The sequence below is a fragment of the Prunus mume genome, linkage group LG1 (genome assembly GCF_029339155.1).
Source record: "Prunus mume cultivar Tortuosa linkage group LG1, ASM2933915v1, whole genome shotgun sequence".
NCBI lineage: Eukaryota > Viridiplantae > Streptophyta > Magnoliopsida > Rosales > Rosaceae > Prunus > Prunus mume.
The window spans coordinates 10,815,484-10,837,507 of NC_142698.1; the positions used below are offsets into that span (position 1 = coordinate 10,815,484).

Consider the following 22,024-nt stretch of genomic DNA (forward strand, 5'->3'; position numbering starts at 1 on the left):
GCTGATAATCAATCGTGACATAGTTTTTCGAAAATAAATAAATCATAAGATGGACTAAAATACTCGGACAAACAACCAACAATTATGTCGTCAAATGAATTGTCTTATGACCATTAGTTTAATTTAAATTACCAATCTAACAGTGAACAAACATTGACACTTCAGGGAATAAGTTTCCAAGCATGATCCATAACTTCGCTATTTATGAAGGGACGCAAAGACCACATCAGGCAGTAGCTCTCTAACTCTCCTGAAGATGACTTTACATTCAGAGCAGAAACAACCCTTTCCTGCAACACGTTTTGACATAGGATTTTCTAAAGTTTACACCAAAGTGTTCAAAATGATAGGAGACAGAAAGCTTTAATACCTGCATCATGTAGTCTTGCTTGACCATACTGTAAATGATCCCCATACACTCAGCATAATCAGTAACTTTATTTCTTTTGGGGCGGGATGAAGCAATTTCCTCCTATGAAGAAGTTAGGTGTCAGTAGTCCGGGGTTTTAAAAATATTATCATCAACCACAAGAAATCAGAATTAAGAATTGGTGTAAGAATTTTTCGGAGAAATATACAATTTTGAACTAGTTATGAACTACTAAGTTCAGCCAAACATCTTAGAACTGAAAATATATAACTCCCTCTATCCCAAATAATTTTGCCCCTTTCTTAATCATCAACATTTTAAGGAGACAGAAATATTGCATTCACAACTTCTAATCTAATCTCTTTTTCCTATTTTACAAACACTTCAAACCTGATTAGAAAATGAAAGGACATTGGGATAGGAAAGCGTTTCAAGAAAAACTATAAAGAAAGGAAGACAATTATTCTGGATGCAGAGTATATGATAAATGGACATAAAGTACAAATAATTTTTGTAGTTATTGAAGACGTTTGAATGATGGCTGACCATACTTCGGCCAAAATTCTGCTGATTATACCAGGGCAAGGAGATTTTCAACAGGTAGGCTTGTCATGCAGCCAAGCAGCTTGTAGGGATGTACATACACTCTGAGGTTACCAATATAATGCACCATATAATGAGATATGATGCCAAACTGGTCACATATTGGGGTGGAACCATGCATGTTTCAACTTTTTTTATGGGGAACAAAACTTTCACTAATTAGAAACAAAAAAGTTCAAAATTAGTGAATAAGGAGTCCACTTCTATAACAAAACTATAGAAGAAACCTAAAAAATAATCTCTAGACTACGAGAGATACCACATAACAGCAGCTCAATAGCAGTAAAGATTGCCAAAAATTTAAAATAACCACTTTCCAATCTGATAAAATAATAAACAAAAAAAGGACAACTCCCTACACTCTGAAGCTACAGAGAGGCATTCATGTTTCAACTAAACTTTAATCAAATCCAAGCATTTTATCTGATTAACTTATATTCCAATTAGTGCCAATCATAGATACAAGTGTGATTGTGTCTGTACTTATATGGGTACAATAACTACCGAACTCAGGGGCTGTGAGGGGGGAAGGACCAAACAAAAATGAAGAAAAAAGAGGAAAGAAGACTACCTTGTCATCAGTACTTGCTTCTTCATTCAGCCTGTCAGCAAAACTGTCATCCTGGAAAGGAGACAAATTTTCCATTGCACCAATTACATCCTCCACGAGGCATTCAAGTTCATTAAGTATGCTTTTGCCTGCAACACTCATTACATGTTTAAATTAAATCTCAGAAGCACATGAAGTGGTACATAAACAAAGTATCAGCATTGCAACAACTATCAAAACACACCAGATAAGACATAACTAATAATACAAACAGATTAAGTAGCTTATCGAAGTAAAGGCATCACCACTTCACTTGCCATTTTGACAAGATTACTTTGTCATATATGATTGAAGAAACAAATAATTATAACTTTGAAAAGAGATGTTACCTTTGCTTAAATGGTCACGAAGTCCAAGTTGGCATGTATGCACTTCTAAAAAAAATACACCACGTTCAGAACAGTAAAATATCAGAAAACGAAGGAAAGGAAAAAAGAGAGGATAATACGTGCAAATTCAGTCCCAAGAGCAACAACAAGAAGGCAATCATCAGTTATACCCAATATTACGAACAACACAAATATCAGACACTATAGGAAACAAGTGCCCCAAAAGAAATCATTATAGAATGACACTACAGTTGGAAAAGGGAGCAAAAGTACAAACGGTGACATGTAACAGATGGCCAAAAAACTCAAGGAAAATGAAGATCAAATGAAGATAAAGAAAAGATTAAAACTCATTCCAATTATTTCAAGTAAATTTTATAAAGATCACAGCTTTAAAATAGAACTCAGTATAAGGGTGATATGGGCCTGAGAGGGCCTAAATTATCTAACCAATAATCCAAAGACAGAAAGCAATTGCACTTACACTTGTTTGTATTTTGCATGCCATCGTCACTGTTGATGCATCCAGCTTCAATATATGACTTAACTCTCTGTGTTTCATTAGCTCGGATTATGTTTTTAACCAACTCAGATGTCTTCTCTACCGGAGGCCGCCTAAGAAACTCTATAAAAGAAGAATGTTACTGAGGAACATGGGAAATAATTGTAACTTAGTGCAGATAACAACCCATAAAACATAACCCAGAACACTTACCCAGCCCCTGCTGAAAGCCAGTGAGTAATATGCTTCCCAGATTCACTAAATCATCAAACTTGGCCACCCTGCCACAACGATGAAGTTAAAGAGATTACCCAGATGAAAAAAAAGAAGTACAAAAACACCACCATGTTCATAGCAAGTGAATTTCTTCTAGTAAAGCTCAAAACACACACACAGAGGTAAAGACTACCTGGCCATGAAATCCTTGAACAAGTTGAAAACTTGGTCTTCTATTTCAGAATTCGACATAGCGAAGAACTGGAAAAATAAGAACAAGCGAAGAAGGAAGAAGTAGAGACCTACAGGGAACCGAAGAATAAATTGGAGAACTGAAGAAGCAGAGAAGGAGAATATGAGGTGAGGCTGGGACGCCGGGGTAAATGGAAAATATGAATTTTTGAATATTTTTTATTTTTTGCATTTCGGCTCAGTTAGGGCTACCTATAGTTGGGCCTGGATGCCGGGGTGGGTTTCTGATAAAAGTAGATTTTAGTCCTTCATAATTTATTTGATAAGGATTCAGACCAAAAAAAAAAAAAAAAAATTTATTTGATAAGGAATTGTCCGGATATTTTCTTTTCATTTTCTTTTTTATTGATCTTATGTTGAATTTGAATCTTGAATTAATAGGGGTTTCATTCCTTTCAATTTAATTAAAAAAGTTCTTGCATAATTTTAATTCAATGTATGCTAACTGACGTCTAGAATGACATATCACAAGACCTTTAAAGTACAGAGTTTGTAGTTAATGTAGTTAAAAAAGACAACTATATAGTCGTGTCAAAAGCAAAATTCTGATGAAGAGTTAGATAATCAAAATGTATTAAAAAGAAGGTAAAAACCATATTGACATTTTAGTAACTTCATTGTATATTAGCCTTTTGGCACGTACTCACGTGTGTTAATTATCTTATTTTATAATCATGAAAACATTTTTCTTAAAATTAATATATATTTTAATCCTTATGTGTTTTCTGTTTTAGCTTTAATATTAAACCAAACTAGCCCTTTGGCACATGCGTTTTTTTTAAAAAAATTTATTTTTAGAATTAAGAAAAGATAACATGGATAGTATGTTTCATAAAATTATGACCTATTATTTGATTTGTTTTTAATATGAAAAAATGTGAATTTACCATATTATCCTCATTTAATTAATAATTTTAATTTTTAATGTTTGAATTAATCAAAGGTATTTTTTGGTATTTTAAATGTTTCAATATTCTCTGCCTTATTATTATTATTATTATTTTGTTTTAATTTTTTTTTATTTAAATGATTCTTCAAGTGTTTGTGTTAGGTGTTTGTTTTTCCTTTTCTTTTAATTTGATTCCTATAGTATTTTTAACTATATTACAGGCTTGCGAAGGGGGAGAGGGTTGAAAGTGTATTCTCTACAATAGATAAGGAAACAAAGGAAAATAAAAAGGACAAAATAGTGTAATTGAATAATCTTTTGGAAGGAACTGGATCTATATGGAATTTAAAATTCCAATTTAAAATAAAATAAAAAATTGGAAAGATATATTTACTTATTTATTGATGAAATCATATTTAAATTTTATATTACAATAATGGAACTCTTCGTTTTACAGTAACCGGTCGAACCCCCAACCCCAAAGCTTTACCATTAGGGCTTGCAGATTCTCTCTCTCGAGAATTCTGATCGCATCGCATCATATCCATTTTCCTCCATAGAACGTGAATTTCGATTATTAGGGCTTGAAGGGAGAGGATACGGAATTGTACCATTTGGGGCTTCCCAGCGATTATCTTCACTCTGAGAGGCCTCTGCGATCGGCGTTGCGGTTGTAAGGACTTCTGGTAGGTAGTTTGGTTCTGGTTATCAGCTAAAGAAATTTGGAATTTTAATTTCATAGTATCAGCATGATATTTGAGCATGCGAACTGTGGATTAGGCATTGAATTGGCCAATGTCAAAATTAGGGTTCAATTACAATGCCAAATCCACGGAACCAAACAGAGCCTATAGGGTTTTTGTTTGATTGGACCGAAATTACAGATTTTTTCGCGTTTTATAGTCCAGCATAATAAAGATTTGGGCTTTTTGTGATTTTCAGGTACCCAGTATTCGTAATTGTTCATTTTGAAATAGAAATGCGGGGATACGATAGAGATGTAAGCAAATTTTCAGTCTACTTCTATCTCTGTATTATCTATATGTTAATTATTGACATTGATGATCTATATATATATATTTTTTTTTTCTAGAAAAGAATTAGTTTGACCATTTCTGGTGGTTGTTTTGGTATAGGAATATGGTCAATCAGTCGAAGAATATGATGATTATGAGGACGAAGGGGAGGGATATGAGGAGGAGGAGGATGGCGAAGAGTATGAAGAGGAAGCGGAAGAAGATCATCCAAAGCCTACCAAGGAAGCATTGGAATACCTTGAGTTGAGACAACGGTTGAAAGAACAATTTCGAAAGCAGATGAAGAAGGAAGGCGGTTCTTCTTTGGCCAACTCCAGTGATAAAAAGAAGAAGCTCCCCTATGATAAGTGAGTGACTACTTTATAACCACCAGTTTTATATGTGAAAGAACGCATACTTCCTTAGAACCACAACGAAGGTGGTTCTGTTCACTGCTAGTACTAGTTTCAATGCTCCTTTAGAGGGTCATAACTCATTGCTGTTTCTTTTGTTGAATGTATTGTCATTATTGTGAGGACAATGGTGACATTGTTTTAAGGTACCTGTATGACTGTTTGATGAACAATATTTGGCGTTGTCATCTGAAACTTGAGGGAGGCAAGCAACTGATGCAACCAAATAGTTGCTTAATTTGTTGATTGGCTACATGGTATTACTGTGTACTGGGACCCGGTATGATAGAGTGATACACGGTATGTAGTTTCAATTTCTGGGACAGGCTAATTTTTCTCCCAGGGATATCACCACCACCTTGAAAGTAATTGAGCAGACACAATGGGAAAAATATTCCAAAGTGTTTCACTTCCTTCCAATTTCGTTTTACTCCTGGAACTCTCACAAGGTTGAGATAGTCATGTGTTTTTAAGTTCATTACCAGCTTGTATCCTCTCATGAAATGTTTTGAGAGCTTACACTTACACCAAATTGAGCCATGATTTGTCAGTGCCATGTTTTCTTCTTCAGTGATGGGGTTCTCTCACGGATGTGATTTATTTCATATTTTTCATGTGGACATCAGAGTGGTAAGGAGTAGTTATAAAATTGTTTGAAAATCTGTTTCTCTGCTTCTGCAGTTATGGATCTTTCTTTGGCCCATCTCAACCGATTATCTCTGAGAGAGTGATTCAAGAAAGCAAGTCGCTATTAGAAACCCAGCATCTGGCATCTAGGGTTTCGAGCTCCCTCCATTCTGTATGTATAATAACTCTCTCTTGTGGTATAGCTTATTACATTACTTTCTCACATTTGATCTTTTTCTCTAGCCATGAACATGCTTCTTCATGGTTTTGGTTTACCATATAATGGGCAGTTATGCTGTCCTGATCACAAATTGATTATGTAATGTAGTTTTGGCCTTGTGAATTGCTGTGTCATGAGGCATAAATTTTATTTTGATGAACTCATTTGTTTCTACAGAACAAGAAGAGCTGTGGATCAACCTCTGCTGGATTGAAACCTGTAGCATATAACCAGAAACCCAGAGTCATTAATGAGGTATTTGGAGCAAATTGTTTTTAGTCGGCGCATAAAGTCTGAATTCGTCTCCTAGTTGTCTTATTATCTCTTAATGGAATTTGTGGAATGTGCAGGCTAAAAATAAAGTCCAAAAGCTTAAGGATACACGAGATTACTCCTTTTTATTATCTGACGATGTAGAGCTTCCAGCTTCTGCAAATGATCGTCCTCCTCGAAGTGTCTCTGTTCCAAATTCAGGTGTGGTGCTATCTGCTACTTCTTATCTGGCTCTTTATCTATGGGGCTTTGAACATTCTATTTTCATTGAGGAACTTATACAGGTTTTTTGCTGATTTTAAAGAGGTGCGGTCTAGTCAAATGGCACTGAAAAGCAAACTACCTATGGCAAATAATGGTAGACATGCTCATGGAGGTCGCGATGAAAGAAAACCGGCATCTATGAATGGACATTCTCATGGAGGTCGCGATGAAAGGAGACTGGTATCTATGAATGGACATTCTAATGGAGGTCGGGATGAAAGGAGACCGGTATCTATGAATGGACAAGCTCATGGAGGTCGTGATGAAAGGAGACCGGTATCTATGAACGGACAGATGCATTCTAAAGGGGGGCCCAATAAGTTAAGTTCTGCCAGCAGAAGACCTGATTCTACATCAGTGGACTCTAGAAAACAGCTTGGTAGCAACAATGGAAATGGGCCCAGCCGGCCTTTAGGGCCAAAAGGTTCAAAGATGCCCGCTTCTACTGCTGAGAGGAAGGCTTCTGCACCAGGTGTGAAGAATTCCTTGTCTGGTGTGCGCAAACCACTTCCTTCAAAGTTGCAGTCATCTATTCCAAAGCAGCACTTGCAACAAAGAAAGGAAGTACGAGAACCTAATGAGCCCAAAGTGTTACCAAGACAGTCAGCAGGATTGACAAAACCTCAGGTTTAAAGCCCATCATATGCCTACATATATGCTTTACTTTGCATGATTAGTTTTTTGGAGACCTACTTCTCTAATTCATGGATTTTGGCAGATAAACAAGCCTCAAATGCAAAGGCAAATCTCCTCACGTCCTATTTCACAAGAACATCGTCCCAAAAGAAAGCCTTTGAGACGGCACCCTGATGATGAGTACGATGACGAGGTGGATTATAGGAGTATGATCAGGAATATGTTTAAGTGAGTAATTTTGTTATTAGCTTTCTTCCTCTGTTAACTTTGAAATAGTTTCCAAAGTTGATTTCAAAATTCATTTTTGGTGAAATATTTGATAAATCTGCTGAGTGCGACACACACACACGCACACACATACACACACTCTTGAAGGTATTGTATCTCAGTGACATGTTGGAATTTCTTATGGACTGATTTTGTGAAGATCAATTGGCCATATTGAGAGATTGAAATGTTGTCTTGTGTTGTGGTTAAGGAATTTTACCTTATTGCATTTTATAAATATTTCTAAACATCTATATGAAATGTCTGCAGATATAATCCAGACAAGTTTGCTGGCGATGATGATTGTAGTGACATGGAGGCCAACTTTGAGGATATTATGAGGGAGGAAAAACGGAGGTAAGCAGCCAGCTTGTCCCACTTAATATCATGTTATTGTATTATTATGCCCAATGTTACCCATTTTGGGGTATGACAGAGATTCCATTGAGGTATTTGCTTATTTGAGGAGCACCTTCGTGGGGCTGCTTCACATTGTATTCCACTGATCCAAAACGTCTATTTTCATGATGTTGCAGTGCAAGAATCGCAAGGCAGGAGGACGAAGAGCAGGCTAGATTGATAGAAGAAGAAGAAAGGAGGGAACAGATGGCCAAAAGGAATAGATTATTAAAGAAGCGTAAGCTGGGTCATCATTAGGGAAGGGAATTTCGTCTCACCACCCTAGGGATACTTTGTCTCGGGCTAAAGTGGAGTTGATAAAATTACTTCTGAAGCTTTAGGGGATTTGTTTGCTACTTCGCAAAATGTAATTTTAGTGTCAAATTATGTGAAATATAATTTTTGGGTGTTGGAGAGAGAGAGGGAGAGAGAGGGAGAGTGGAATGGAGATGCATTTATAGAGGTTTGTTGGCTTTTGCAATTCCCCAGAGTACCTTCCCAATCCCTTTAAAAAGAAAAAAAAAAAAAAAGAGGGGAAGAAGAAAACTTGAAATTGCTGTGGCCGACCCATATCTTCTATATGATTTTGAAACGCACGCACTTAAGATGCCGACTAAACATTTCATTTGAAAGGCGTAAAGCAGTAAAATAAACTATATCAAAGGAAAAGCGACAATAACAAAGAAAGATGCCGAAATCATATCTTTAGTTATTGTAGTTTGATTCATTTTTCACTTTGATGTTCGTCATTTAAATTTTGGCGTTTGTGGTCGTGGAAAAAAATAAAATAAAATAAAAAAATCGAGTCCAGGAAGTTTAAAATTGCTGAGGAAAATATATGAATTGATTACCTTTTTCATGTTGAATGCAACAGTTTAGAACTAGGAATGCCCCTATATGAGGCAATTGTGGTCATGTACTTCGATGCTTTAAGTTAGCTACGCATGGAGTTTAGGATAATCTTATAAGCAAGGTCTGTATTGGAGCTGTGTCTTGAAACTGACACGACAAGAGGCGGTTCGAATCCCCTTTTGGTTCTATGAGATTGCAGATCGGTAGGTTGGGCTATCGATCAAGTATGGTGTTCGTGCAGTCGACTTGGGACTGGAGGCATGTATCCGGAGCTCCTCGGTGCTTTTGCGGCTTTGTTAGAGCACTCCACCCCATTATGCCATGTCAAAGGGTAAGGACAAATACTATTCACCTGAATAGTGACTGCTTTAGTAATTTTTTGATGTATTTTCACTCATTGCCATGACAACTTAAAGGCGACCACTATTTACATGAGATATGAGGAGAGGAATTTGTATGGATTTTGATGTGGGAAGTAAAGAACATGGATATGTATTTATAATTTGTTTTTTTGGAATATTTTGGTAATTTTTTAAAATTTTTTTTGGTATTTAAATTGGCCTCTAACGTCACTTGCCTAGGAAGTAGCCCTGCTTTGGGGCTTGCCTAGTTCGTGGGCCCACTTCTTGCCATGACAACTTTTCCTTTGTGGGGGTTGTTTTTGGAGTCTAGACCCCTTTTAAGAGCAGTTCCAACGGCTCGGGCTAGGGGGAGGGGGTGGTGAGGGCCCAAAATTCTTTTCCAGCATCAAGGGTTGGCCCAGGAAGGAGGTGGGGGCCATGAGACTAGGCTGGCCTGAGGGCAAGGTGAGCCCGAGTTTTGGCTTACGTCATCGCGACACTAGATTGGCGTCAACTCTGGAATTCAAATTTGCATTTCAAGCGCGGTAAAAAAATTTGCACGCGCTTTAGTTTCCACCAAAGGTTAGCAACCACGTGGCATTGTCTGGGCACTCCGATTGCTTTTTGTCCTCCAATCCAAAGGCATCCAATTTTTTTGCAATAAAATTATGAAAAAAATTTGAATTTTTTTATTAAAAAAAACCCAAAAAATTAATGAATTTTGTTTTTCTATAAATACCAACCAATACTCTTCACTTTTAACACCAAATCATCGTACATTTTTTTCTCCTTAAACTATTATTCACTTTCTACTCAATATTTTATTCACTTACAAGTATTCATTTTTATTCACCATCTTATGGCATCTTCCATTGAAGCCAGAGGGTCATGTACAAACGATCAAAAAGGTCAAAATCTTGGCGACGAGGTAAAAAATTAATTGTCGTTTTATTCAATTTAATGTCATTCTTTTTATATTTTCTTGCATTTCCAATTTAATTTTTTTAAATAGATTATTCAAGGCAAAACCAAAAAAAGGAAAACCATTACACATGGCTCCTTAAGTGAACAATGCCCGCAGTTGTTTCTCTTGGTGCGTTCGTGTTGAAAATAATGGCACTATTTCGTCCTCCGAAGGAAAATACTCCCCCACGTCATGATCTGATGGAACCGCCTTTGCCAATGATCGAGTTATCCTTGTACTCGATTGTATCGGACTATGAGGACCAGAAGTATTTCAATTTTATGATGAGTGAGTAGGTATTTAATTGTATGATGAGTGAGATGTGAAATTTATAATAAATATGGACATGTGGCAACGGAAAATTTTATACAAAAATTTTATTTGAAATTTGAGATGTGAATTTTGTAATAAATATAGACACATGGCAACCGAAAATCTTATCAAAAAATTAAATCTGAAAATGTTATCAAAAAATTTATCCGAAATATGAGATGAGAATTTTATATAATAAAAAATGACACTTGACAACCGAAAATATTCTCCAAATTAATTGTTTACGTAAAAAAAAAAAGTGAATAGTATTTGCCCTTTGCCATACCAATGGGTGAAAGCACAAATTGCGTTTTTGCAAGGACAGTCACTATTTAGAGCATTTCCAGCAGTGGGGTTTGGGGAGGGGGGGGTTTGGGGTAAAACCCATTTCCAGTGATGGAGGCAGGGCAAGATGGTGGAGCCCAAAGCGGCTGGCCCTTGCTAACGTCAGCCGCCAACAATTATGTGCCATGTGTCGTGTCCTGGGCTCTCTGATCATAATTTTGCTCTAATCCAACGGCAATTTTTTATAATAAAATTGAAAAAATCCGAAAAATTGAAAAAAAAACCAAAAAATTACTTTTTTTTCTTCTCTCTATACCTTATTTCCATTTTCAACATTGAAGTAAATGTCTTTGTCCTTTTACTTTTATTTATTTTTATATTACTCCATTTACTTAAGTTTACAATATAAATAAGGAAGTACCCCCCATTTGGATTCAAATAAAAATACTAGAAAATCAAATTCTCACCAAATCAAAATATGAAAAATCAGTTTTAGTGCAAAATACGATTTAGGCTAAAAATGATGGCTCATTAAGTCAATATATACTTCATATTAAAATCCCATAAAATCAAGTTTTCTTATTTAATGTGTAAGGAATAAAAGCCGCCAAAAATTATATTGAGAAAATGATTATTCAGAAAAACCATTTTTCATACTTAGTCAATATTGCACCTCCGCTAAAAAAAATTCTGGGTCCGCCAGTGTCTATAAATACCAACAAATACTCTTCACTTTTAACACCAAATCCTCATACTTTTTTTTTTCTATAAATACCAACCAATACAACTAATAAAATAAAATCTTATCCAAAAATATTATCCAATAAAATAAAATCTTGCCTTCATTTCTTAGTTTGCTTGCCTTTCATTTCATTGTGTTTTTTTGTTTTTTTTAATAATTAGTGGTCATTCATGTATTTTATTTTATTAGTTGTATTGATTTATCTGAAATTTGAATTTTGAAATTTATATGAAATTTGAAACCAAAAATCTTATCCGATATGAATAGTATTGACACGTAGGAACCCAAAAATCTTATCCGAAATATTATCCAAATCAAATGTTTAAGTAAACAAAGTTGTGAAAAAAAAGAATAGTATTTGCCATGGCAAGCCTAAACTGCTGGAAACACACTTTCTTTGGGAGGGCAGTACTATTCACGTGAATAGTGGCGCTCTAGGCTCCTTGCCATGGCAAGGGGCTAACTGGTGGAAGTGCTCTTATGGGAATAGTAGCTGCCCCTTTTGCCATGGCAAATGGCAAATGGATGAAAGTGTTCTAACAAAAGGGAATAGGTGGAATTGTTCTTAGACTTGCACATTCCCGAACTGTTCCGGTCAACTATGGTATAAACAGATTGCAAGCCAAATTAATGTAAATGACTAAAATTGCCAAAATCAAAATGATATGCAAATAAATTGAAACAAACTGAAAATAAACAAAAATAAAGAACGCAAAATAAAAGCTTGTTTGATAAATATATATATATATATATATATATACAGTCCCCTTCTATTGAGGGAGCCCTCAAATAATTTTATTTGAGGGATGCCCTTTAGGGTACCCTACAATTTTTTTTCCAATGATCAAAACCATCTATTTTTTAGGTCTTCATTCATAGATCATCCTTACAAAAAATTAGACAAATCGGAAACCGTTTCGACATCCAATTGTGTCCTACAAAATCAATGAACACGGTGCTTCAAGAAAATACTAAAATTTCAATAACTCAATTGCATGGTCAAAAGATATCGGATTCAAGTGATTTTTTGTAGAGATGATCTTTGAATGTGTATCTACAAAATAGACGGTTTGGATTAGTGAAATACAATCCGAGTACAAAAAATTTGAGGATCCTCAATAAATATATATATATATATATATATATATAAAGGAAGAAAGCAAAAAATATAAAATAAGCGTACAGTTAGACGGTTTGAGATAGCGGTAAGCAATATATTTTCTTCTCAATTTCAAAGCTAATGAAGTCAAAATTACAACGTTACAAAAAGTTACCTTTCCTCAAATTCTCAGTCTCAAATTCTCAAAACAAACGCTCAAAGAGGTTTGAAGAATGAAGGCGCTGATGAGTAGTGTGATCATCCCTTGGCAACCACCCCCCCAAAAACCTCGAATTCCAGTTGTTTGCTGCTCCACCATTAATGGGTCCTCATCCTCTTCCTCAGAAGTGAAGTGAGCTTTTTTAATTTTTTGTGAGTTTGATTTTTCTACTTCATTTGTCTCAATCACTTTGATCTGAATGACTCTAAACTACATCAATTTCAGCTTACAAAGCTCCCAGCCTCAGGAGGTAGGTACTACGAATTAGTGTTTTCAATGGTTGTGTTTAAAGTCCTTAGTTTTTGTGCTGCTGATGATTTTGTTGTCTGCATTACGCAAAGTGCAAGTCATCCAATGATGAGGAACCGAAACAGTCCGAAATTTGGCGACTCTTCAGAGAAGCTCAGAAGAGTATGTCCAAAGTCTTCGATGCAATTCATCTAATTTGTGTTTTTTTTTAATGTGTTTTCATTTCTAAATTTCTAATATAGTTTTGGGTTTTTTCTTTCATTCTTGAAAATGACATCCAGATATTCTACACTTGAACCAACATCGTCTTAAGGCGTTAGAAGATCTTAACAAAATCAACATAGAGAAACAACTGTTGGTTGATAGGATAGAGCAATTGGAGCTGGAAAAGCAGACTGCTGTTGCAAAACCTCATGGTACCTTGAGCCCTCATTCACTTGATTTATACCTCTTTCTTATTTGGAAGGCCCAAAATTATACTTTTGGTTCCTATCCTAGGCCTGATTTCACTTTAGTACCTGTAGTTGTATTTTTAACGAATTTGCCATCTTAATTTGGTAACCTTCACATTATGTTCTAAATTTACTTTTCTGTCATATTGGTTGATGGAAGATCCGAATTTTTGTTCTGATTTATCAAGGCAGAAAATTCAAATTGAGAAAAATGTGACATTTGCTTATTTATTGGAAATCTTCATTAACCAATGTGACATAATGTAAAGTTGGAACGCATTTAAAAAATTAAAAAACTCTAAGTGTACATTTATTGAAACTGGAATTATAAGAATCAGTGTGTGATTGAGCATAAACTACAGAAATCAGAAGTGTAATTTGGGCAGGCTTATGTACCATTATGCAATGATATCTTCCTGTTTTTACTTGAGTAGGAAACATAGAAGGACAATGTTCTATGATCATATTCTTCGCAAAAGAAACAAGTCTAGAGTTCATGAAGGTTAAAGTTTAATAATGTTTTTTTATTGATGTCCTGTAAACCAGATAGGCTATCAATGTTTTGGGAGCTACTCCTTCGGATAGACTCAATGGTCCTCATGGGAATGATTACCACTGGGGAGGCATCTAATTTGAGAAGGCTGGTCATGGATCACAAAGTTAGCGTAGCTGAAGTATTTAACGACACCCTGCAGAAGAGTGATGCTGAGATTTTAGCAGAACTCCGGCACTTCTCTGAGAGAAACCAAAGGTAAAAGTGGTAACCAGATTTGACAAACGACTTTTCTTTTTTATTTGGAACACTCGTAAAATAATGTAACAAACTATGTTATTGTGTAAAAGTATGGATTTACTGAATCATGTTATGTTATGCTTTTCTTTATCACTTCCTGATCAGGGTTTTCAGGATTAATTGGGAAATGCTCAGTTATGTATCTCTTCTAAAATCATGAATTGTACCACCTGTGTAATTATTACATCCATGCTTTTGTTGTCTTTCTCTTTGTTCTTTTTGGTGCTCCTTTACCTTTTCCAAGTTTCCAACAAGGATGTTATTTTGTATTTATTCTTTTTTTCAAAATTCAGGAATGGATTTCATATTGTCCATGTATGCACGGAAATGGCACCACTGGTCTCCGTTGGATCTTTGGCTTCATATGTGACAGGTTTGTCTTGTGCACTACAAAGGAAGGGGCATTTGGTGGAGGTGATACTTCCAAAGTAATTATGGGACCTCCTTTGTAATTTTATTTATTTATTTATTTCAGAGTGCTTACCAATGGAATTGATTGATGGGAGATCTAAATATCATTTTATATTTTAGAGAACACTAGGACAAATAATGCTCCAATGAGTATGGGTGGATGATCATAAGATGATAACTAGAAGAGAAGATTAACACTGCGACTATAACCTTTCTAGTGTAGCCCAGGAAACCTCCTAGGCAGCTCTTGCCTAGTTTCATTACCTACTGCATTTCTTATGACCTAAGGAGACAGAGATAGCCAGGTGAGATATAGTAATGCTGATGGAAGAGATAGTTACACCCTGTATGTTCACTTAGGTCTGTTTCTGATGGGATCTGAAACTCTATACTTGTGGCCCATTTCATTAGATTGTGAGGTCATGAAAATAGGTAATTTGTAGAATATAGCAGAATATGACAAATGTGATTTTTTTTTTTTTTCCTTGAAATTATATTTTCATATTCTGCAATCATACAGACTCTGTAGGACTTTTGATAGTGCAGGACGTCTTTTCTTTTTTATCATTTTACTTGTTGAGCAAAGAAAGAAGGATCAAAATGTCTGGTTTCTATGAAAGAAAATTTGAAGAATGTCTTTTGGTACACAAGAGAGCATCATTATATGATAGGAAGGACTTTATTTTGTATATGAGTTCATCTTTCTAATCAAACATTTCTGGCAAACTTGAAAATTTCTATCTCCTTGATGAATTTACCTTGTAATTAGGTATTCAAACTTGGATTTAAATGAAGTTCAAGGGCTACAGGAAATTGAGGCAGAGTGTTATTCGTATTTTAATGGTCAGTTGCATGGCAACAGAATTTGGACTGGGTAAGCTTGAGTTGTTTCTTTGTATGCTACATTTATGTTTGCTTTTGCAAATCCATTTTGGCAATTAAGAAATGATCTGGAAACTACATTTTGCACGGTGCCTATGTGATAAGTCCCACATCGTGCATTGGGAAGCTCTTGGGTTCAAGGAATACTACTGTCAACATTTGGCTAACCTGTTTGGCTTATGAATTGAGTTCTAACATATGATGTCAGAGCTGACCAGGCTCATTAATACTTCCCATGAACTGGCCATGGTAGGGCTGATCATGAGCCTATCATGGCTAAGTTTTTGATTTTGTTATTGGACCCTCGCTTGGTGAGGATGGTAGGATAAAAGGTGGGTAATTATGATATACGAGTCCTACATTGGTTGACTGGTACTGTGCACAGGTCTTGAATATCTGTGTGCGCGTGTATGTAGATCCAATGAACTCAATTGTTAACTTCTGATTAGCTCTTTTATTGCATAAGGATCTGCGTTGTTATAGTCTATTTGTTGAAAATTCTGTATTTTTCTTACTTTATCTACTCATTATACAGTGTTGTCTATGGTATTGGAGTTACTTTAATTCAACCACTATACTACTCATCCTTTTTCAACCGTGAGAGGGTATATGGCTATCCAGATGACTTTGAAAGGTCAGTAGAATTTTTTCACTCATATTCTTTACCGCTGTGGTTTTTCTTTGGGTTGTCTTTTGATGTCATACATGCCTTCTGGTTTTGAAATGTTCAAAATTTGAGTATGAAACTTAGCTTGAAGTATGAACCACAGAGGTCAGATTAACAATTTCCTTATGTGGAGAGATTCTTAGAGGAGGAAACTTTATTTAAAGAACAGATTCATAAGACCAGCCTTTTCTTAAACTTCAAGTAATAAAGATATCTGAACTTAAAGTGGGTTAGTTTGAACTGAAATGCTCATATAAAACTAAAATTGAGTACTGTAACTATGGCCTTTTTGAACCATCAAAGAACTTAAATTCACAAGGGTACGTGACTCTCTTTATACAAGCAAAAGTCTAAATTTTTTGATTGCATCTCTAAATTTAGGACACTAATTCTAATATGGTATCTAGCTTTGCCGTCACCAATTCTTCTATGATGGTATATTTGATGCATTCAGGTTTACCTATTTCTCCCGTGCTTCATTGGATTATATTGTAAAATCTGGAAAGCAACCTGATGTGATACATATCCACAACTGGGAGACTGCTATTATTGGGCCACTTTTCTGGGATATTATTGTTAAACAGGTACAGCTTTGGAACTGCCTTTTCTAAATATTTTTAAATTGGCATGCAGTAGTTCTGTTTTACTACCAAACCCTTCAGTATTGACTTTTCTGTTTCATTTCAAATAATAAAGTTATGAGTAATTAACTTATTTTGATGAGCCTTAATGCAACGTGGAATAATATATGTATGTAAAAATTTTACAATCTGTGCATTTCACCTATAAAAAAAAAATTGTATTGATACTAGAAAAACACATAGTAAATAAAAAAGTAATAAATATAAATGGATATAGTGGGTTCCATCGATGTTACCTACCAAATAAAAGGCCTGTTCAGGAAGGCCGTCTAATTCTCCAGAAAGGATCAATTTAAACCCTCTAATCGTTTCCGCTAGACCAACATATTTTCCTGGTTGTCTGTATAGCAGTGATCTAATAAGTAGCTAAGTGCACGCCACAACCCATCATGTATCTCAGCCGTCCATATTTAATTCAAGGGTTGAGATGCTTTTACTTAACTAGTGACTTAGTTCAGCTACTTAATAATTATCGGACAAGGAAGCATCTTAACTCTGGATATAAATTGTGGCCAAAGTCTCTGAGAGTGTGAATTTTGGAAAACATGTTGTGGTTGGAAAGATGGTATGAATCTAACAGCTTGCTTACATAGTAACATATCTGTTCTGTGTTGTACAACTGGCACCTTGCTTAAAGAAATTGGTAAAGGATGTAGAAAGGCAAGACTTTATTTGGACAACATGGAAGACCCGAACTAAATACCTTACATAACACCACTGATGGCACCGGCTACTTTAGTATTCCATCACATGGGACAGGCAATATGTTTAACACATATTGCATCTCTTTTTATTTCTCACCCACTTCTGGTTCTTGCAGGGAAGAGAAGAACGTTTATTTATTTATTCTTGGTTTGAAACCATTTCCACTGTGTGATTGTTTTTGCTCATATATATAGGGACTTGAAGGTACAAGAGTTCTATTGACATGCCACGACCTCAATTCACAGGCAAGTAGCTGTATGTTTTCCTTTCTGACTTTACATACTCCCATGGATCCAATTTATTAAGCTCTGTGTTTTAATACTTCAGTGTCTTGAGCATCCGGAGAAACTAGCGTTATGTGGACTTGATCCTGCTAGACTTCACCGTCCTGATCGTTTGCAAGATACTACCAAGGCACATCTGGTAAATGTTTTGAAGGTATATACCATAGCCAATTCTCTCTTCTCTTGATAATGTTTTGTGATATGACAGGCCTAGACACAATGGAACTGAAGCATGATATATACAGTTGGATAGATATTTTTCAGTTGCAACATGAATAGTATTGTGAAATTAAAGGCACTACTTTTCCTTAAATGGAATGTGAGATACACTTTCTGCCTTCTTCTTTTTTTCCAATTTTGACAATGCAACAATATGGGATTGAGAATTGTTTCCCTTCCCAAATTTGACTTGAAATAAGAATGCATTACTAGCTTTGATCTAGTGACATTATGAATGATCTATTGTTTAACAGACAACTGGATGGATATTGCCTTGGTTATGATGTAATTTATTTTGTACAATTGTGAAAAAAGGCTAAGTTAATAAGTTCTTATTATTGTTGAACAGTTCACAACCCACGAGCTATAATTCTTTTGTGTTTGCTTTTGCATTGTATTCCCAGAAATTTCTGCTTCCATAGAAGCTTGGAGAAACCATTAAAACAAAAGATTGAAATGATGTACTGGTTTTGCAACCCTGTTAATTTGTTATTCAATATTATTACCCGCACTTCAAAGACCCTTTATTGGAAGCTCTAGTTTCCTTTACATGTCCACCATACCTCAAAGCTATATTTTCTATAAATTTGTAGGGTGGAGTTGTTTACTCCAATAAAGTTGTCATTATGTCATCCATACGTTCAAAAGGCAGGGTTATTCATAGTCTGAGTTATGGGTTGGATCATTCCTTAAACATTCACAAGTAAGTAGCTCAATCAAACATCCTTGCAGATTTTTCTTTTTGGGTTTCTTGTGCTGAAAGCATTTTTACCTTCTGTTTTCAATTTGCTTGCAGAAACAAAGTGGTTATTGCTCCTTGTGGATTTGACAACTCCACTTGGGATCCGTCTACAGACAAATTTCTTCCCCAACAGTATGGTGTGAAGCATATGAAAGGGAAAGCAGTCTGCAAAGCTGCATTGCAGCAGCACCTTGGGTTTTCTGAGCATGCTTCTACTATTCTTGTATGTGCGCACTAAACACTAAGGTTTTTGTTAACTTGCACTTGGTGTGTTACGATGTTTCATTGCTTAGGTAACCAAGTTGTTATGTGGGTGAAAACAATGACAAAACCGGAATTCATGGATAAGATCTGTGCCCTTTTTCATCTTGTGTTCTTTTATGTTGATTGTTAATTGTTATGAAGGTTATATAATATTTGGATTTGGAAAAGTCATGTCCGGTAGTATTAGATGTCTTGTGGATCTATTTATTTGGGGAGGAGTAACTTATTTGAGAAATTGGATGTCGTCAGAGTTCCAATTGCATCATATTTGATTTGTAACCCAATTTTGGTTATGACTTACAAGTTAACCTTAATTTTCGAAATTAATCTAGGGTCTGGGACTGCTTTTTCTGAGAAGCCTTGTCTTCTTAATAACTTAACTTTATTTTCGTTTTATCTTTCTTTTACTTAATTGCTATGCATGGTTTTACACTTGCTTCCTGATTTTTAATGGAAAGGTCAACAAATTATGAGAAATGTTTATTAGGTCGGATGCATCTTCTCTGAAGTATCAGATGTTGATCTGGAGAACCTGAGGGCAGTATTTCGGAAAGCTAGGAGGATTGATGTGCAGGTAGTTACTTCCCCCCTTTTTAACTTTTCTCATCAGAAAAATGCATGGCTTAGTGGCTGGGACTTGCTAAATGCCCTTACCAGTGGATATGCCAAGGGTAATTTCAAAATGAATTGGAAAAGAAGTAATGGTTAATGTGCTTGGTTGTGAAGGCTCTATAGCATCTGCTCTGTAAGTTTCTCGTTCTTCCTGATTATTTCTCCTGGACGTGATTGTTAAGTGTCTTCCTACAGTTCATCATTAAGGGGATAAGCAAAATATCAAGTGTAAACAAGCTGGGATTGTTGCATGAACCACTGAAGGTACAGAATGCTTAGCCTCTTGTTAATTGAGTTCCTTGACATTGTGTTAGTAGTTGCATTTGTGGCAAAGCATTATAGAATCTTGCTTTTGTGTTTTGATCTTTTCCGTCTTAAGACAAGTTTCAGCAGACCCCATTATGTTCAAACCAAATGCAATCCATAGTTATAATTATGAGGCTCTTTTTTTTATATATAATTTTTATAAGTATAACCCATTAGGTTGTTATTTATCCAATGGGGAATCTTTCTAAAAAAATATATCTGGCAAAAGAAAATGCAATTCGTAAGGGAAAAAAAGTGAGAGATCAAATTTTTTATTTATCGTCATTCTCACATTACCTCAACTTATGCAACTTATCATATATGTTTTGAGTTACCGTATGGGTGCAGGATAAAAATGTACGATTCATAGATGGACATGATGAAAAGCAATCACATTTGATATTCGCTGGATCTGATATTATCTTATGCCAATCTTTTCATGATCCTGTCCTCCAAGTTCCAGTTAGTTCTCTCTTTTTGTCTAGTTTCCCTGCTTGTTTTCTTTTTTGCTTTTAATTGTAATTCTTTATCATTTTCCTGGGAAGTGGTACAAGGAAGTAGTTTTCCTCGTCTGATGTCCATGTACTCATTTATGTAGCTAAAGGCTTTAAAGTACGGGGCCGCTCCAATTGCAGTAAACTCCAATGATGACGGGTTCAGGTAATGTTTCTTCTTCAACATGAGAGCTATCGTTGGATATGCTTTTGCTTGCACCATTCTTCAATTAAAGGATACTTATATGTCTCTGTTGGCGATATCTTCTAACAGGAACTTTGTGGAACATGACTATGAGACCACTAACTTCTCACGTTTCATTAGCTCTACTTTTGGAAATATGTCTATAACCCAAGCCCTGGATGAAATTGTATGTAATTCTTTAAATTTTCAGATTCTCTTCTCCACTTATAGGAAATTGCTAACAAGGTGCTAATGTTCTTTAAATCTGTTCTCCTGTCTATGTGAAGAGAAACAACCCGTCAAAGTGGAAGAGAAAGATAATGGATGCCATGGAAATGGACTTCTCATGGGATGCTGAGTGCTGTGACATCCATGCTTCTGCATATACAGCCGTAAAGAATTTGTGAAGCTTTTGTAAAAGTGCATGTAAATATATGTTGAAGTGCACATGCGTATTGCTGTATGTAGGTTGTAGGGATGTACAGTTTCTAAACCGAATGGGTATCTGCAAAAGTTCAGTTTCTGTATCTATTGATTTATCAAGACTACATGGATCTAACAATAGATCCGTTAGGCCAACCTTGTCATTAGTGTGGGGTGGAATGCTCTGTTATAAGAGTTAAAAGAAGCCACCACATTTTTGGTGTAATAAGCTAATTTTAGCACATAATAAGTTGAAAGGGGCTTGTTTTACATCTCTATAACCTCTAGTGCAGTTTAATAAATTAGTTTTCTTTTTGTTACTGTTTACTAAATTAGTTAATGGGAAGTGGTACTACTGCATCTGTCGACAGATGTTTGGGCGAGTCTAGATTTCCTTTTATTTATTTATTTATTTATTTATAATTTGAAAACTTTCAAGCGTTGTTTATTTTTGGGAAATTTTAAGCTGTTTCTTTTCGAGTCACAAGTACTTGTTAATGGAAAGACCGATGGTAGGTATGAAAATGATAGGAAAATCACTTGTGTATGTGACTAAGACGAAAAAAATTTCAGTGAACTTTAGAGTAGTAAAGTGAAAATTACCCTAAATATATATCTTAGAAATACAAAAAAGAAAAACGAAGAAAGTGGTGTATGTAGAGAAATTGTTGTGTGCATCTAACACATCTCGTGAGATGGTGACGTTGTGCATCAAATTCATCCACATTATATGCTATTAATATTTGAACTTAAAACTTTACCCGTGTTATAATTTGAATAGAAATTAATATCTCACTTTAGCAAATAAATCTAACAAATTTTTTGTTTACGGTATGATACATGAATTTAAATTAATAAACACTCTCACTTTTGTATAGATGAACTGTCATATCCATTTGTCCAAATTTTTATTTTCCAGTATTTTGTTCCATTTATATAAAACAATGGAAAATGGAAATTGTTATGCCATTAGTAATGTAGATCACTTGGGAAGT

At 35.3% G+C, this 22,024-nt stretch overlaps 3 protein-coding genes across 4 annotated transcripts; 2 read left to right on the top strand and 1 right to left on the bottom strand.

Annotated features, from left to right (window-relative positions):
* Positions 1-23: 23 nt before the first annotated feature.
* LOC103335559 (FAD-binding protein) lies at positions 24-3,083 on the bottom strand. Its single transcript, XM_008238578.3, has 7 exons — positions 2,824-3,083; positions 2,628-2,695; positions 2,397-2,537; positions 1,913-1,954; positions 1,545-1,672; positions 371-472; positions 24-290 (listed from the first exon to the last, which is right to left on the bottom strand). Exons 1-7 carry the CDS (start codon positions 2,880-2,882, stop codon positions 162-164), a joined length of 669 nt encoding a protein of 222 aa, XP_008236800.2. The 5' UTR covers positions 2,883-3,083; the 3' UTR covers positions 24-161.
* A 1,107-nt stretch (positions 3,084-4,190) lies between these two features.
* On the top strand, positions 4,191-8,367 carry LOC103335568 (uncharacterized). Its single transcript, XM_008238586.2, has 10 exons — positions 4,191-4,457; positions 4,714-4,771; positions 4,908-5,155; positions 5,882-5,999; positions 6,225-6,302; positions 6,398-6,521; positions 6,625-7,211; positions 7,303-7,448; positions 7,758-7,844; positions 8,024-8,367. Exons 2-10 carry the CDS (start codon positions 4,751-4,753, stop codon positions 8,142-8,144), a joined length of 1,530 nt encoding a protein of 509 aa, XP_008236808.2. The 5' UTR covers positions 4,191-4,457; positions 4,714-4,750; the 3' UTR covers positions 8,145-8,367.
* Positions 8,368-12,622: 4,255 nt separating this feature from the next.
* On the top strand, positions 12,623-21,349 carry LOC103335579 (UDP-Glycosyltransferase superfamily protein). 2 transcript variants are annotated; one of them, XM_008238594.2, is made up of 19 exons: positions 12,623-12,833; positions 12,927-12,951; positions 13,043-13,112; positions 13,232-13,366; positions 13,949-14,153; positions 14,489-14,623; positions 15,376-15,480; positions 16,024-16,122; positions 16,610-16,739; positions 17,696-17,746; positions 17,829-17,939; positions 18,598-18,707; positions 18,801-18,969; positions 19,498-19,584; positions 19,818-19,886; positions 20,277-20,390; positions 20,527-20,588; positions 20,697-20,793; positions 20,894-21,349. In XM_008238594.2, the coding sequence occupies exons 1-19, from the start codon at positions 12,715-12,717 to the stop codon at positions 21,011-21,013; spliced, it is 2,013 nt and encodes a 670-aa protein (XP_008236816.2). In that variant the 5' UTR covers positions 12,623-12,714; the 3' UTR covers positions 21,014-21,349. The 2 variants fall into 2 exon arrangements, with proteins under 2 accessions (XP_008236816.2, XP_088909202.1); XM_089053076.1 differs by having other exon boundaries at positions 12,653-12,828.
* Positions 21,350-22,024: the final 675 nt, after the last annotated feature.